Consider the following 13,925-nt stretch of genomic DNA (forward strand, 5'->3'; position numbering starts at 1 on the left):
TAATACGAATTCCGAACAATTGTCCATTCATGGGATTGATAATCTATATCAAGTATCGGGCGTGGAAGTGGGTCAACATCTCTATTGGCAAGTAGGAAATTTCCAAGTTCATGCACAAGTTCTTGTAACTTCCCGGGTAGTAATTGCTATATCATTGGGTTTATCTACCGCAGCTACTCGGGATTTGCAAACCATCCCGACTGGCAGTCAAAATTTCATTGAATATATTCTTGAATCTATTAGGGATCCGACTAGAACTCAGATGGGGGAAGAAGGGTATCGTCCCTGGGTTGCATTCATTGGAACTATGTTTCCATCCATTTCTGTTTCTAACCGGTCAGGTGCTCTGTTTCCTCGGCGAGTTATCCAATCACCTCATGGAGAGTTGGCTGCACCTACGAATGATATCAATACAACTGTTGCATTAGCTTTGCCTACATCAGTGGCATATTTCCACGCGGGTCTAAACAAGAGAGGTCTTAGTTACTTCGGTAAATACATCCAACCCACTCCAGTACTGCTACCTATTAATATTCCAGAAGATTTCACTAAACCTTCACCACCGAGTTTCCGACTCTTCGGAAATATATTAGCTGATGAGTTGGTAGTAGCTGTCCTCGTCTCTCTAGTACCCCTAATTGTTCCCGTACCTATGATGCTTCCAGGATCATTCACAAGTGCCATTCAAGCTTTGATTCTTGCGACTCCAGCTGCAGCTTATATAGGGGAATCCATGGAGGGTCATCATTAACCGAGTTTCGATTCCGACGAATCATCGGATTAGGATCGTGGTATTCGACAGGTACTCGGGCCACCTCTTGGAGTAGCAAAAACTGTTTCTGTGGTATAATAATATGATACCCCCCTCCTATTAGAGGGGGGGGGGAAATCCTACTACTCCCATTTCCATTCAAAGGGATGGGGATGGAAATGACAATAGTGATTCCCACCATTCGACTCGAGCATTCCCTCCAGTCTGCAGGGGGGGACGAATCACAAGATGTTCCACAATTCGTGGGAATCTTTGTCACCTCGGGAACCAATGATACCGATACTTACTAGTATCTCCTATCGTGTTACAACAAGGAGTTGAATCTCATCCGGGCCGTGGCTGGAATTCCTCATCATGAAGTACTATATTTTCATCCAATTGCTGCATTACGGGTAACGAGTGAGATTGGTGGATTCTCGTCGGGGGAATGGCTTTATTTCTCGCCCACCGGTATTGCTATTTCAATGCTTCGAATAGAAACAAGTGAATCGGAAGGAACATTTCAACCCATCAGCGGCTCTGAGTGAATTTTCACAGAATTATTCCAGTAGGCATTGATTTTTGCTAAGTCGGAATTGGTTGAATTAAATAAAAAAGAGGAGATTAATACGAACCCCTTGATTCCTGCTGCTTCTGTTATTGCTGCCGGATTAGCTGTAGGCCTCGCTTCTATTGGTCCCGGTGTTGGTCAAGGCACTGCCGCGGGTCAAGCAGTAGAAGGTATTGCGAGACAACCAGAGGCAGAGGGTAAAATTCGAGGCACTTCATTGTCAAGTTTAGCCTTCACGGAAGCTTTAACAATCTATGGACCAGTTGTAGCCCTAGCACCGTTATCTGCAAATCCTTTCGTTCGATCCACCCACAGTGAGGGGTACTTGGGGAGCCCTGTACCCCCTCCCCAATCGGACCCTTTCCAAATCGATTATCTGATTGGGAGATTATCTTATTCAGGGGGGGCCCCACCAAGCAGAAAACGCTTCGCTTCACCGAATCCAAACCACTTTTTTTTGCCTAAGAAGAAGGCAAAGCCAACCACCAAGGGGGGGAACCGGCTTTGCGGTTGGTGGCCCCGTAAGGACGAAAACAACGTTCGACTTGCATGTGTTAAGCATATCGCTAGCGTTCATTCTGAGCCAGGATCAAGGGTTTTGGGGGATTTTGCCATCTAAGCAATAACTTACGACGAGCCCCGGGGGGGCCGAAGGGGATAGCGTAGATCATACGCTACCCCGACGACCCCGCTACTAATGTAGGCGATTCATGCTTTCACTGCTGGCAAAAGCCAAACGGCCCCGGTCCGCCCACCATGCTGCTAGCGGACACTTCGCCGCAGCTGAAAATTCTCTCACTAGCAGGAACACACATAAAAATTCCGCTGCGAATCTTGGTTGTGCTCGCAGCAGGCTTCTGGTGCTTAAAAAAAGTTTCAAAAAGGCCCATCTCTAACGAATAATCGGTCAATAAATGCCACATACCAGCATTAAGCCCAAAATTGGAGAATGGCTAGCGCCACCAAATGACCATTCAATTGTACGGAAGGTGCAAAACCGAGGCAGGCAAGACGGGTTCGAACCGCAAACGTTCGGCTTTCAGCCGATCGATTTACCAATTTTAATCTATCTCGCTTTTTTTCATGGGAAAAAGGGTCGGGCCCCATCAAAACCCTCCCTCATCATTGTCGGCATAAATTCATTCCCCTCTCGGGAATTAAATTAAAGGGTGTTTGTGATTCGTTTTTTCGAATGTTTAGTGACAAACAGCACGAGTGTGCATGAGGGTCCGGGCTGTCAACCACGTCTCCCGATAATTCTCAGTACATATGGCAGAAAACGCCTTTCACATATCGGGGTCGGAATGGGATCGGGTGTTCCGCGTCTTACTAGGATGCCCGGACGGAACGAACACGCTTGATTAATGAACAAAAGAGTGCTAACGACAAAAGCACCGAACAGAGAAAGTGCAAATACAGCTGGTACTTAGCCTTTGATTGTTCGATCGCTACCAACCCCACAAGGAGGTCATCAATTCGCAGGTGGTTATTAAGTAAAAGGTGTAATATGAATGGCTACGCTTTTTCGAATATTCATGGATTATTATACGATAATCTTCGTTTGCTTTTTTACTGCGAGATTGGTAACGAAAATTCGTTACCGCTATTCAGACTTGACTCCCGATCTCTTCAATGCCGCCCAGCCGACGGCCGAAATAACTGACATACAGATATGGAAGTATACATATGTCTATGTCACCCCCAGTGGCTGCTTGTTCAGAACGCGCGTTTATCAGTGTTCGCGGCGGTCCGGTTGTAGTATATAAGGAATGGAGACTAAAAAGTTAATTAATTAAAAGGTACCCATCTTTCCCATTCTTTCTTCGCGAAGTGGTTAGTAATGTACAGCATTCTCAGCTCAGTTGGATAGAGCAACAACCTTCTAAGTTGAAGGTCACAGGTTCGAGTCCTGTAGGATGCAGAAAGTGCACATTGGATCATATACCGTTGGGGAATGCCTCTACTTGTTTGATTCCTCGAACTTCTACTTGTTTGATTAGTCCATTGGAACGGGTTAGGACGTGTGGATTGACCGATTTATCAATGTCTCGCGATCTCGGCTCAGAAGGTCGAAGCTTACTGGGAGAGTGGCCGAGTGGTTAAAAGCGACAGACTGCAAATCTGTTGAAGGTTTTCTACGTAGGTTCGAATCCTGCCTCTCCCAATGCCGAAGCAAATTAGGAAAGAGAAGCGAAGCAACCGAAGAATGAGAGGGGAGCGGGGAGGGAAGCTCGAACATCCAATATCTAACCAGCCAGCCCCGGCCAGCCCTTATTTGATTGACCAAGTGAAAGAAATTGCGGAGGAGGATCCTATGATTCCTATTACTGAGTGAAGCGAGGAAGTTTGATCGCTGTCATCCCGCGAACGCGAATGTCTGGTCTCTAATGTTGTAACTACTTGATATCCCTCATGCCTCAGTTCGACCACACCTAGCGGACGAACTCTCTTCGTTCGATTCCCCGATGGTGCCGGTGGTTGTCGGAGTGCCCCAAAGTCGAGTTGTCTTTCTTGCGTTGTAAATTGCCCGCATTTGGTTTCTGTTCTGGTTTGAATGACCTTTAGAATAGAATAGAATAGAATAGAATAGAATAGAATAGAATAGAATAGAATAGAAAAAAGTGTTGGCCTGTGCGCGTGTATAGCTCTAGGGCGGAGTGTGCCTCGGATCTCGGATTTCATAAACCAGCCTACTCATTACGACGGGAATTCCTATTTGTTGTCGAAAGCAAGCTATGCGATCGGGGCAGCCACGCAACGGGAAGATCCGATCCTTGGCCCAAGGTTGGCTAGAAGCAAAGATCCTTGGCCTGCGCTGCGAGCGAGCGATGTGCACCGGCCAGAAAGGATACCCCCGAGAGCAAGGCTTCGGCTTCTCCAAGGAACCTTCTGGAATTCAATCCCAGCAGCAATGTATATCTCGACCACGTAGTTGCCTCTCGGGCGACGAAATGCTCTATGCCTACCATTCGATCTCTGGATAAAGCCTTCGATCAGCACATTCCCTACGAATCGGTCTTTCTGAACAGCTCAGCCAGGATCCAACTTCCGACATACAGCTTTTCCATGATCCTCCTTTTCTAGCTTCGAGCCGGAAGCATACAGCTTCCAACCTATGGGGTCGAACAGCTAGGAACTTTCTTTCTTTTTACCCAATTTTCCATTAAATACTGCTAACCCCTGGCTAACAGGGTGAAAAAGATAGCTTATATCCTACCCGGCTTCTGTCCCACTCTCTCGATCGTCAGATCCACACCCTCCTAGATGTTCCCTATCGGTTCATCTAACGATCCACCTCGTAGCCCTCAGCTATTCTATCCTCATGGCTAGGATCTTAATCTCTAAACCACCCCCCGGTAAATTGGGAAATCAAGATTTCCCTTGCTCAGATGACGTTAGGAAAGGCTGGATGACGGTTATAGCCGTAGACGCCTATTCGCTCTAGCAAAACCATGGCTCACTAACATGGAGGTATCCGACTAAAACGGAAAACCTGCACTTAAACGATCAATATGGACCTCATCCACAAACAGCACAAACAAGGACTTCCTGAATCACCAATAATTTGAACAGTTAGGCCTTCCCATCAATTCAGCCTATTAGGCCAAGGAGTGAGTTTGAGAAGTTTAGGCTAACTACCACAACTATTACTTGATGATGCAATTCGTGGTTCGTAGTGTCGATGCAATTGATGAGCAGTGGTCGATGCCAACGCGAGGTCGAACTAAACTGATCACTGAAGGCCTTCCATATAGAAATTCTATCCCACAATGCTCCGACTCCATAACAAGAGAAAGACCCGGCCTCTGCTGATCGCCCCGAATCACGGGAATCGAAACAAGCGCTTATCAAACATGCTTCTATGGGGAACATCACCAAGACGGAAATCGAAGGGAATCGATAGAAATCGAGTCGAAGCCCAGGAATATGCTTCTAGCCAACCGGCTTCCAAAACCAGCTGGACCCGCCTACTCCGGGCCTCTTCCCTTCGGTCGAGTAATTTTCAATACCCCGAGAGGGGAGCCGGCAGGCCGACCTGCAAAGCCAACCACAAGGGGACTCCCCGGCACAGAGAGGCCCCCCATAGCATAGGGGCGAGCGGGGGTCCTGGGAGCCGGCCCGGGATAGCGCTTCATCCCGGGGCCACCGGGCTACCTTACCACCCCGCCTGCGAGGCGGGGCTACCCCCACACTCCCCTTGGGTTACTTGTTGCCCTTCCCTTCGGGCGGGTTACCTTGACAGCCCCCCGGGGCTACCCGTAGGTCGGTTTGGCAATCGGGCTACTTACCTCTCCGTAGGTCTCCGGGGTAGGTACTTGGTGCACCTCCGGGGCACTTGCCAGCCCTTCAGGTTAGTGCCTGTAGGGCATCGTTTCAACGAAACAGAACTCCTCCTCCCTCCGGTTCCCCGGGAGAAGTGGCCCTCTCAACAAATCGAGGTCTCACTCCGTGACCTACCTAAAGTATGGGTCAATACTTTTCGCTCCAATACTAGTAAAGGATGAAGGCCAAAGGTAGGGACCAAAGGATTGGGTTTCTTCCCGGGTTCTCCGCCTTGCCAGGAATAGGGCAATAATTCTAATAATCCGATAGTGATAAGGATAATGGGAATCTGATGATAATATCAATTGGGAATGACAGTAATAGTAGAATAGTAGTAATCCAATAATAATAATAAGAATCCGAGTTTTTATATCTCGTTCAGGAAAAAGGGCTTTGCGCCAAGCACACTCGGCAAAAAGGTTACTCGGATCGTAGATGGACTGGTATGAATCGGTAAAGAGGAGGCAAAACGAAAGGGTTGATAAACACGAGAAAGCGTGGGCGACCTCAAGCCAGCTACAGGGGGCTGCTGCTCCAGGTCGGCATGGTCGCCTCAATCCCTCCCGCCCTCGGTAAAGAACCGCAGGTCCGGCCAAGCCAGAGCAAGCTCCGTCTAGCGGAGCCGGGGTGTCTAGAGAAGAAAGTGGCGGACGGGGGCCCGGGTGGGTCGGGCGGAGCAGCAAGAGATTCTGATCTCCGCCCCCGGAGCTTTGCTTCCCCCGTTTGCTCACTTGGTGAAAATGGTAAACACGACAGACTCAAAATCTGTTCCATTTCAAGGGTTATCGGTTCGAGTCCGATAGTGAGCATACTTGCTTGGTGAAATTGGTAAACACGACAGACTTCGAATCTGTTCCATTTCAAGGGTTATCGGTTCGAATCCGATAGCGAGTATGGGCGTGTCTGAATTGGTTTGTTGGGCGGGCCCTTGGGGCTTGCTTGCGGGGAGCCCCAAGGGCGAGTATAGGGTTCGAATCCCGTTATTCGCCAAAAACACATCATCCCAACGCTTGAATCCCGACTACTTTGCGCTGCTATCCTCATAGCGAAATAGAGTTCGAAGGAGGATGAGAACCTTCGGTCGAAGCCCAAAACAGAAGACCAATCAACGCCAACCAAGACGTTCAGCCAGGCCGAGCTGTAGACCGAAGCCGGGCAAGGGGATTGATTGGTGGATTGCCTTGATGTCCTATTTCTTGGTTGTGGCCAGAGATTCGAAAAAACCGACGGGGGGCCGGGATCGGAATCCCGGGCATGGGGTAGTGGGCAACAAGCTTCCACGCAACATCACGCGCTGTGATCTTAGCTCCGCTAGGATTACACACTCCCCCCACGCCGGGGGAACCGCTGGGATTCTGTTTTCAAGAGGAATCTCGAACTCCTAGCTCATATCGTTTCGGAGTATAAGTTTGGTACTTCCATTCCATTCCATTCCATTCCATTCCATTCCATTCCATTCCATTCCATTCCATTCCATTCCATTCCATTCAGGTTTTTCCTCTTAGCAGATTTCAATTTCTTTTTGGGAAGAGGTGAAGCTACGGAACCTGGAACAGTCAATCCAGTTAAAGACTTTACCACCAGCCCACCCATCATATATGAAATTATCCATTTCTGCCAGATCCCCTCTGAGAACCCGTTTGCCCGGGGACTGAAGAGGCCCCTAGGCGAGGTAAGTGCCGGCACAACGAAATTTCTACAAGAGAATGGCACTTTAATGAAAGGGGTTCCCAGCGCTTTCTCAGACTTCTTTGTCCGCCTCGGGAAAAACGCCTACCGTTCTTCATCTCTCTCAACTAAGGCGTTTCCTACCTCCGTGGCGAAAACGCTACCACGCGTTTCCATCCGAACGCGGCGGTATTTTTGGTGTCAAGGGATCGAAAATCAAATGAGGTGAAACACCCGAGTGCCCACGCAGAATTCTCATTCATCTGGTAGTGGATGGAACCTCGGCTTTTTTCTTCAATGTCACCAATCATCCATGAAAATTGATCGGGAGTTTGCAGTTGCGCTTCGACGACCGAAAGGTCATTGGAATGTCTTGGCCTGGGCAAGAATGAATTCTGAGGTTCACTGGTTGAGTCCCCAAGGCTTGAGGCGTTTTCAGTTCACCAATGGAGACGCAGTCACAGGTTGAGTGTTGCGCGATCACAAACCGGACACTCATTGCCTAAGATTTTGTACGGTGTTCGGTAGGTTCAATTCCTACTGTATCGAAAAGAATGCATTGGATGGATGCCTGGGCATTGAGAAGGAAGGACGCTTTCAAAGGCGAAAGGCCATGGGGAGATACCGTCTGTGATCCATGGATCTCCAATCGGGAAACCGTATCCAAGCTTGCCGGGCATGCCGTGTGCTGCGGCTCCGCCTCGGACTTGAAAAACTTAGCGAACCGAAACATCATTGTAGCTAAAGGAAAGGAAATCAACTGAGACTCCGTTAGTAGCGGCGAGCGGAAGCGGATTAGGCAAAAAAAGGGGAAAGGGCCCCGAGAGGGGGACCCCCGCTTTCCCCGGCCCCGTGCGGGGGGGAACTTGCAAGGGGGGGGGGTGGAAACCCCCCCTCAAGGAATTCTGAAAAGGTTGGAAGATCTGGCCAAAGAAGGTGATAGCCCCGTAGATCTTTCCTGGCAGGTTTGATTACCGTTGCAAAACGCGGATACCGTGTTTGAATCATGATCGCTTTTACGTGATTAAGGGGGACCACCCTCGCGGCCTAAGTATTCCTCAATGACCGATAGCGTACTACAAGTACCGTGAGGGAAAGGTGAAAAGACCCCGCCATATGCCGGGAGTGCAATAGAAAACCTGAAATCCGATGCGAACCATCAGTCGAAGGAACGAGGCTCCGAAAGCGCTATAGCTTTCGGAGGCGAAGCCACTAATGTTCGATAGAACGCATACGCGAGGCTGAGAAAGCGCTATAGCTTTCGGAGGCGAAGCCACTAATGTTCGATAGAACCCTTGAGCGAAGCTTTGCGTTGTCGGCTCTCGCTCGGCACACTCTAACGGCGTACCTTTTGCATAATGGGTCAGCGAGTAAATGGAAACAGCGGCTTAAGCCATTAGGTGTAGGCGCAACGAGGTTGAATCTTCGGCGTTGTTTCTATTTGACCCGAAACCGATTGATCTAGCCATGAGCAGGTTGAATTGAGCTCTCCACAGAGGCCTTGGAGGACCGAACCCACGTATGTGGCAAAATACGGGGATGACTTGTGGCTAGGGGTAAATCAAAGAGCTACGACTTTGTGGAGTCCGGAGGACCACAAAAACCTACAGGCAGGCAGGAAAAGGAGTCCTCCTTCGGCCTTTTGCCCCATAAGCGTGCGAACGCTTTTTCAATAACTGGCTCATAACGGTGAAACCAGCAAGCTGTTTTTAAGAGTAATGGCCATACCGTGGGAAGTCGTGAAAGCTTCTCCCCCTTTGCGGTCGAGTGCCCCAGCCCTCGGCGATGAATGAAGCAGGTCGAGTTCCAAGATGAAAGCAGGTCAGGTTCGGTAGGAACCGCTAGCGCAAGCAAAAATGCGTTGGATGGGAGACCCAAGTACCCCCCGGGACCAACACTTAAACAGTCCGGAGGACCACCACCAAAAGGCCCGGCAGGAACCCCACCTAAGAGTATCCTTTGGAACTTCCGAAGGGGTCCAGAGGACCACCACCAAAATGCTCTCGTTCCCACTCGTTGATCCTCGTCGCTTTATTTCGTACCCCAGAACCTCGTTCCGGCGGGAACCTCTCTCGTAGCTATGAGCTAGCTCATTGACCCCGTAACGACTGATTCGAAAGATGAGAGCATGATCGTTAATGCCAACACGCCGGTTCTCACCCTGGCCGAATTCATCTTGAACCAAAGGTTTTCCGGCCATATGCACGCACCAGTGTATCGAGAGCTTTTCGGCGAAGAAAAAAAACTAAACTTTAGACCACATTCCCGCCAAACATGCCGGCAAGAGAGCCCTTCACGAACAAGATAAACATGGGGCGTAATGTGATTTACTCCCGGCATTAGTGCGTGACCGTTGGGGGAAAGGACATGTCACGTCTTGTCTCAAAGGTGGGCCAACCAACCACCCTAATACCAGCCATGGACTTGAAATCAAGCAATCTTCAAGGCTTGCTCCAAAACCGAACCCAGGCGAAGCAAAGGTTTAGCTGGCTGAATCTCGACTATTCGCGAGGCGAGCTGCCAGTGTTGATTGGAGTAGTGCCGAAGGATGTATCGTCCAACGGAGTGCGATTCCTTCCATAGATTTGCATGCGAAAACAAAACGAGCTTCAGTCTGAGCTTCTAAAGATGAAGGTACATGGACGGCCATCTGATCTCCGTCAAAATCTGCATCAAACCCACCACAAACCAATGGATGCAAACGAATAGCGCGTCCTCCTACCCGCTTCCCGAAATGCTCAAAAGTTATCGTATAATAATGATCGAAACTACGGAATTGAAAGATTTTCTACCACAGTCCGGGCACTCTAGTAAGACGTGAAACACCCGATCCCATTCCGACCTCGATATGTGAAAAGCGTTTTCCGCCATATGTACTGAGAATTTCCGGGAGACGTGGTTCGACAGCCCGGACCCCTGTTGGAAATTTGATCATCGTAGAATGATACTGAATTTCCTAAAATGTAAAAAAACTATATAGGGAAATGAACTATCACGAGCAGGATTATGACCATGAATACGACAGGCCCGGCCTCTCTGGCGCCAGCACGGGTAGTACCGGGTCAGAGTCAAGCCTACCCGAGTCCCTATTTTATAGGGAACTCACAGGGAAAGGAAAGATTCTCCCCAAAATGACCTTCCCTGCCATAGAGGTTTTGGAGAATCTTCATTCAGAAAACCCATTGGCCTACCTGCGACAGGATTTGGTAGATTATGCCGATCTTTCAGACCAATGCAAGCGGGGGGTTCCGACGGGAGCCAACGTTTATGAGTTCGGTCAAACAATGAATCCCGTCGCCCAGCTTGATTTTATCCACACGGAGCTCCGCCGAGGACAAGGGCAGGGGTCTTCCGACTGGGAAGACTAGTAAGGGCGGACCTCCGTATCCTTGGGGATACAGCCAAAGCCTTCTTCAGGGAGGAGGTGGAGCCGGAAGAACCAGAAGAAACGATTGTTGAGCCGAAATCCCGGGAAGCTAGCCCATCACCAAAAATTCCACTAGATGAGGAGAGCTTCGACAAACTTTCGTTTGAGGAGAAACAGGCACACGCCCGAACCCTTCAGTATTATGCATTTTTAATGTGGAGGCCCTGTCAAAGCCTTTTCCTGGCATTAATCGAAGGGGATTTCCCAATCGATCGCCCGATTGACGACTCGGAAGGGGAAGAGGCGGTCGAATTCTCCGACATGGAAGTGGAAGAGGCCCCGGAACGGGAGGGGGCGGGCGAATTCTCCTACTCCGACCTTGAACGGGAAGAGGCCCTGGAACGGGAGGAGGCAGGCGAATTATCCTCCTCCGACATGGAAGACAGCTGAGTAGTTATTTGTTAGAGGGGCCATTATCTGGATAGGTAGGCCCAAGCCTCCCTATGAGAACCTAGTGAGACTATTTTTTTACCCCAAATAGATAGAACCAAGAGATTGATTTTTGAAACCTCAAGAGGGGGGGCTTAAGGAACCCCCCCACCCCCCCCCCACAATATGGAGTAAAAAAGCCAAAATAATTCTGTAGGATACTGTTGAGATAGGATTGAAATCTGACGCATCTGCAAACTCATACTCGATTGGAGCAATGTAGCGAACAGAAAGGGAAATATAGAATCGGATCCAATTTATCATAATAGATTGGTGAATATGTTGGTTGATCGCATTCTCAGGGATGGTAATAAATCTCTAGCTTATCCTATTTTTTACCTGGCTATGAAGCGGATTAAGGAAAAGACGAATAGGAATCCACCGTCTGTTTTGCGACAAGCTATACGTAGAGTAACCCCCGATATAGTAACAGAATCTAAACGTGTAGGTGGATCGACGTATCGAGTTCCCGTTGAAATATTACCTTCAGAAGGAAAAGCTTCGGCTATCCGATGGTTATTGGTTGCGTGCCGAAAACGTTCAGGTCGAAGTATGGCTTCAAGACTGAGTGACGAATCAATGGATGCCGCTAGAAATCACGGCAGTGCTGTGCGTAAGAAGGAGGAGACTCATAAGATGGCTGAAGCTAATAAGGCTTTCGCCCATCTACGGTAGTCTCAGTTTTTCCTTTCAATCCACAATTTTCTATTCTATTTGTGGGTTGAAACCCTCAATGTAGTATCCTTGCATGACTCATATCGAGACATGGCAGGGACATCTAGATAGGTGGAGACTAAGTGAGTAGAGACATGGGAGAAATAGAAATATCTAACGAGATATGTTTTATAAATGTCGAGGTATCTCTAGATATATGTCTCCCTCTCCCTCTACTTTATTATAGAGGGACTACTCATCCATCGGTCAAATATGAATCTCTAAATGTAAAAGTTTGTTTTTTCAGTCAAGACACGGGAAATTTTGAACAAATTATTGACTTTTTTAGCGAAGTTTCAATATAAAGTACCGTAATAGTTACTCCATTTCTAAGTATCAACCTGCTTCGAACTACGAAAAGTATTGATCCCCTCTTCCTCCGCGATAATTTCTCGATTCTTCCAGAGTTTAGTAGAATTTCCGGCTTAGTAACAATAGCTATTGCCGATTTAGTATCTAAGGGGAGAGATACACCTCTGCTTCATCGAATTTCCCTAACATCCTTAGTCATTAGCATAGTACTCTCGTTGTGTCAATGGCAAACCAAAACTGTTTCAATTTTTTATGGAAGTATCCAGATCAACACTTTCAGCAATATATTCAGACTACTCCTCCTGATCTGTCCATTACTATCTGTTCCATTATCAGTTGATTACGTACGATGCGCAAAAATAGCCTTGACAGAGTTTTCGTTATTTATATCAACCGCGGGTCTAGGGGGAATGTTTTCATGCCGTGCAGATGATTCAATAACTATTTTTGTAGCTTTGGAGTGTCTGAGCTTATCTTCTTATCTATTATCCGGATACACGAAAAGGGATATAAGATCTAATGAGGCGACCATGAAGTTCCTTTTAATGGGCGGGGCCAATTCAGCCATTCTAGCTTATGGGTTTTCCCCACCATACGGATTATCTGGTGGAAAATTTCAACTCGATGAGATAGTTGACGGACTTGTGTCTACCCAGATGTATAATTCTATTGGAATATACATTTCCATCACGTGTATTGTGGTAGGAATGGGTTTCAAACCTTCCCTGGTTCCGTTTCATCAGTGGACTCCTGATGTATATGAAGGAGTGTGACTCGCCCGAAAGAGGATCGACTTTTCCCGAATCCCCTTACGAATATTAAGCAATTATTATACGATGGATATCCCACAGTCACGTGGGGGGGTAAGAACTCCCCGAACATCTTTATCATTAACTGACTCTTATCACAAGTTTCACGAATTTCCAACAATAAATCGTTTCGTATAAGCAAGATAAAACAGAGTGCGGAGAAAGATGCAATTCAACAGAGTTTCTAATTTATTGGTTTTATGCTTCTGTTGCTTCCTGCTCATTCCTCCAAAAGTTTAACCATTATGGGCAGGTGTCACGAATAAAAATGACTGATGTAAGGGAAGGGTAACAGCAAGGGTTTATTAGCCCCCCCTCCGAGATGTAGATTCCATTAGTTCCAATCCTTCAGGAATTATAGGTGCAACATACGATACAAGCATTTGTCAGCGAAGGAATCGCCCCAAGATAATGAAGCCGTGCCTGTCGGGGACGAAGAAAATCCTATTCCTGTTCTCCCGTTTCTGATATACTCTGCCTCACTCTATACGAAATTTCCCTCTATTCAGAATGAGAGAATAGAAAAAAATGGGGAGATTAAAAGATTGACGGAGACTCGGTTTGAAGATGAAGGATTCCCCGAGAAGTTGAGAATTAGTATTTAGACCCCAACACTGGGGGGTAGGTTCCGGAACACACACGAGGAAAGTTCTAGGGTATACGCCAATCAAGAATATCCTATGGACTAGGAGCCATGTGAAAGAAAAATTTCATGCATGGTTTTGGATGAGCGGTGAGGCCAATGACATCCTTTCCGACTCTGACTCTCCCACACCAGTCGTTGCTTTCTTTTCCGTTGCGTCGAAAGTAGCAGCTCCAGCCTCGTCCACTCGACTTTTCGGTATTACTTTTTCATATCCGTCTGATGAATGGCATATAGCTTCGGGAATACTAGCCATTTCTAGCATGATATTGGGAAAT

At 47.8% G+C, this 13,925-nt stretch overlaps 1 protein-coding gene and 2 non-coding genes across 3 annotated transcripts; all 3 read left to right on the forward strand.

Moving 5' to 3' along the window:
• The first annotated feature begins 3,403 nt into the window (after nt 1-3,403).
• Nucleotides 3,404-3,486, forward strand: TRNAC-GCA (transfer RNA cysteine (anticodon GCA)). The gene has a single exon. It is a non-coding gene; the product is annotated as a tRNA-Cys (tRNA).
• A 2,884-nt stretch (nt 3,487-6,370) lies between these two features.
• On the forward strand, nt 6,371-6,454 carry TRNAL-CAA (transfer RNA leucine (anticodon CAA)). Its single transcript has one exon. It is a non-coding gene; the product is annotated as a tRNA-Leu (tRNA).
• A 3,843-nt stretch (nt 6,455-10,297) lies between these two features.
• On the forward strand, nt 10,298-12,968 carry LOC147878121 (uncharacterized). Its single transcript, XM_087372411.1, has 4 exons — nt 10,298-10,680; nt 10,914-11,095; nt 11,393-11,843; nt 12,218-12,968. The coding sequence occupies exons 1-4, from the start codon at nt 10,298-10,300 to the stop codon at nt 12,966-12,968; spliced, it is 1,767 nt and encodes a 588-aa protein (XP_087228537.1).
• The last annotated feature ends 957 nt before the right edge of the window (nt 12,969-13,925 follow it).

The sequence above is a fragment of the Dipteris shenzhenensis genome, unplaced genomic scaffold (genome assembly GCF_047967505.1).
Source record: "Dipteris shenzhenensis isolate YYH24624 ecotype China unplaced genomic scaffold, Dip_SZ_1.0 scaf0543, whole genome shotgun sequence".
NCBI lineage: Eukaryota > Viridiplantae > Streptophyta > Polypodiopsida > Gleicheniales > Dipteridaceae > Dipteris > Dipteris shenzhenensis.

Bases quoted from the DNA above. Each gene is read 5' to 3' on its own strand.
- LOC147878121 (XM_087372411.1), top strand. From the start codon at position 10,298: ATGAACTATCACGAGCAGGATTATGACCATGAATACGACAGGCCCGGC. The intron at 11,096-11,392 runs GCGAATTATCCT...GGAGCAATGTAG, and splicing joins CCTGGAACGGGAGGAGGCAG to CGAACAGAAAGGGAAATATA. The intron at 11,844-12,217 runs GTCTCAGTTTTT...TCCATTTCTAAG, and splicing joins GCTTTCGCCCATCTACGGTA to TATCAACCTGCTTCGAACTA.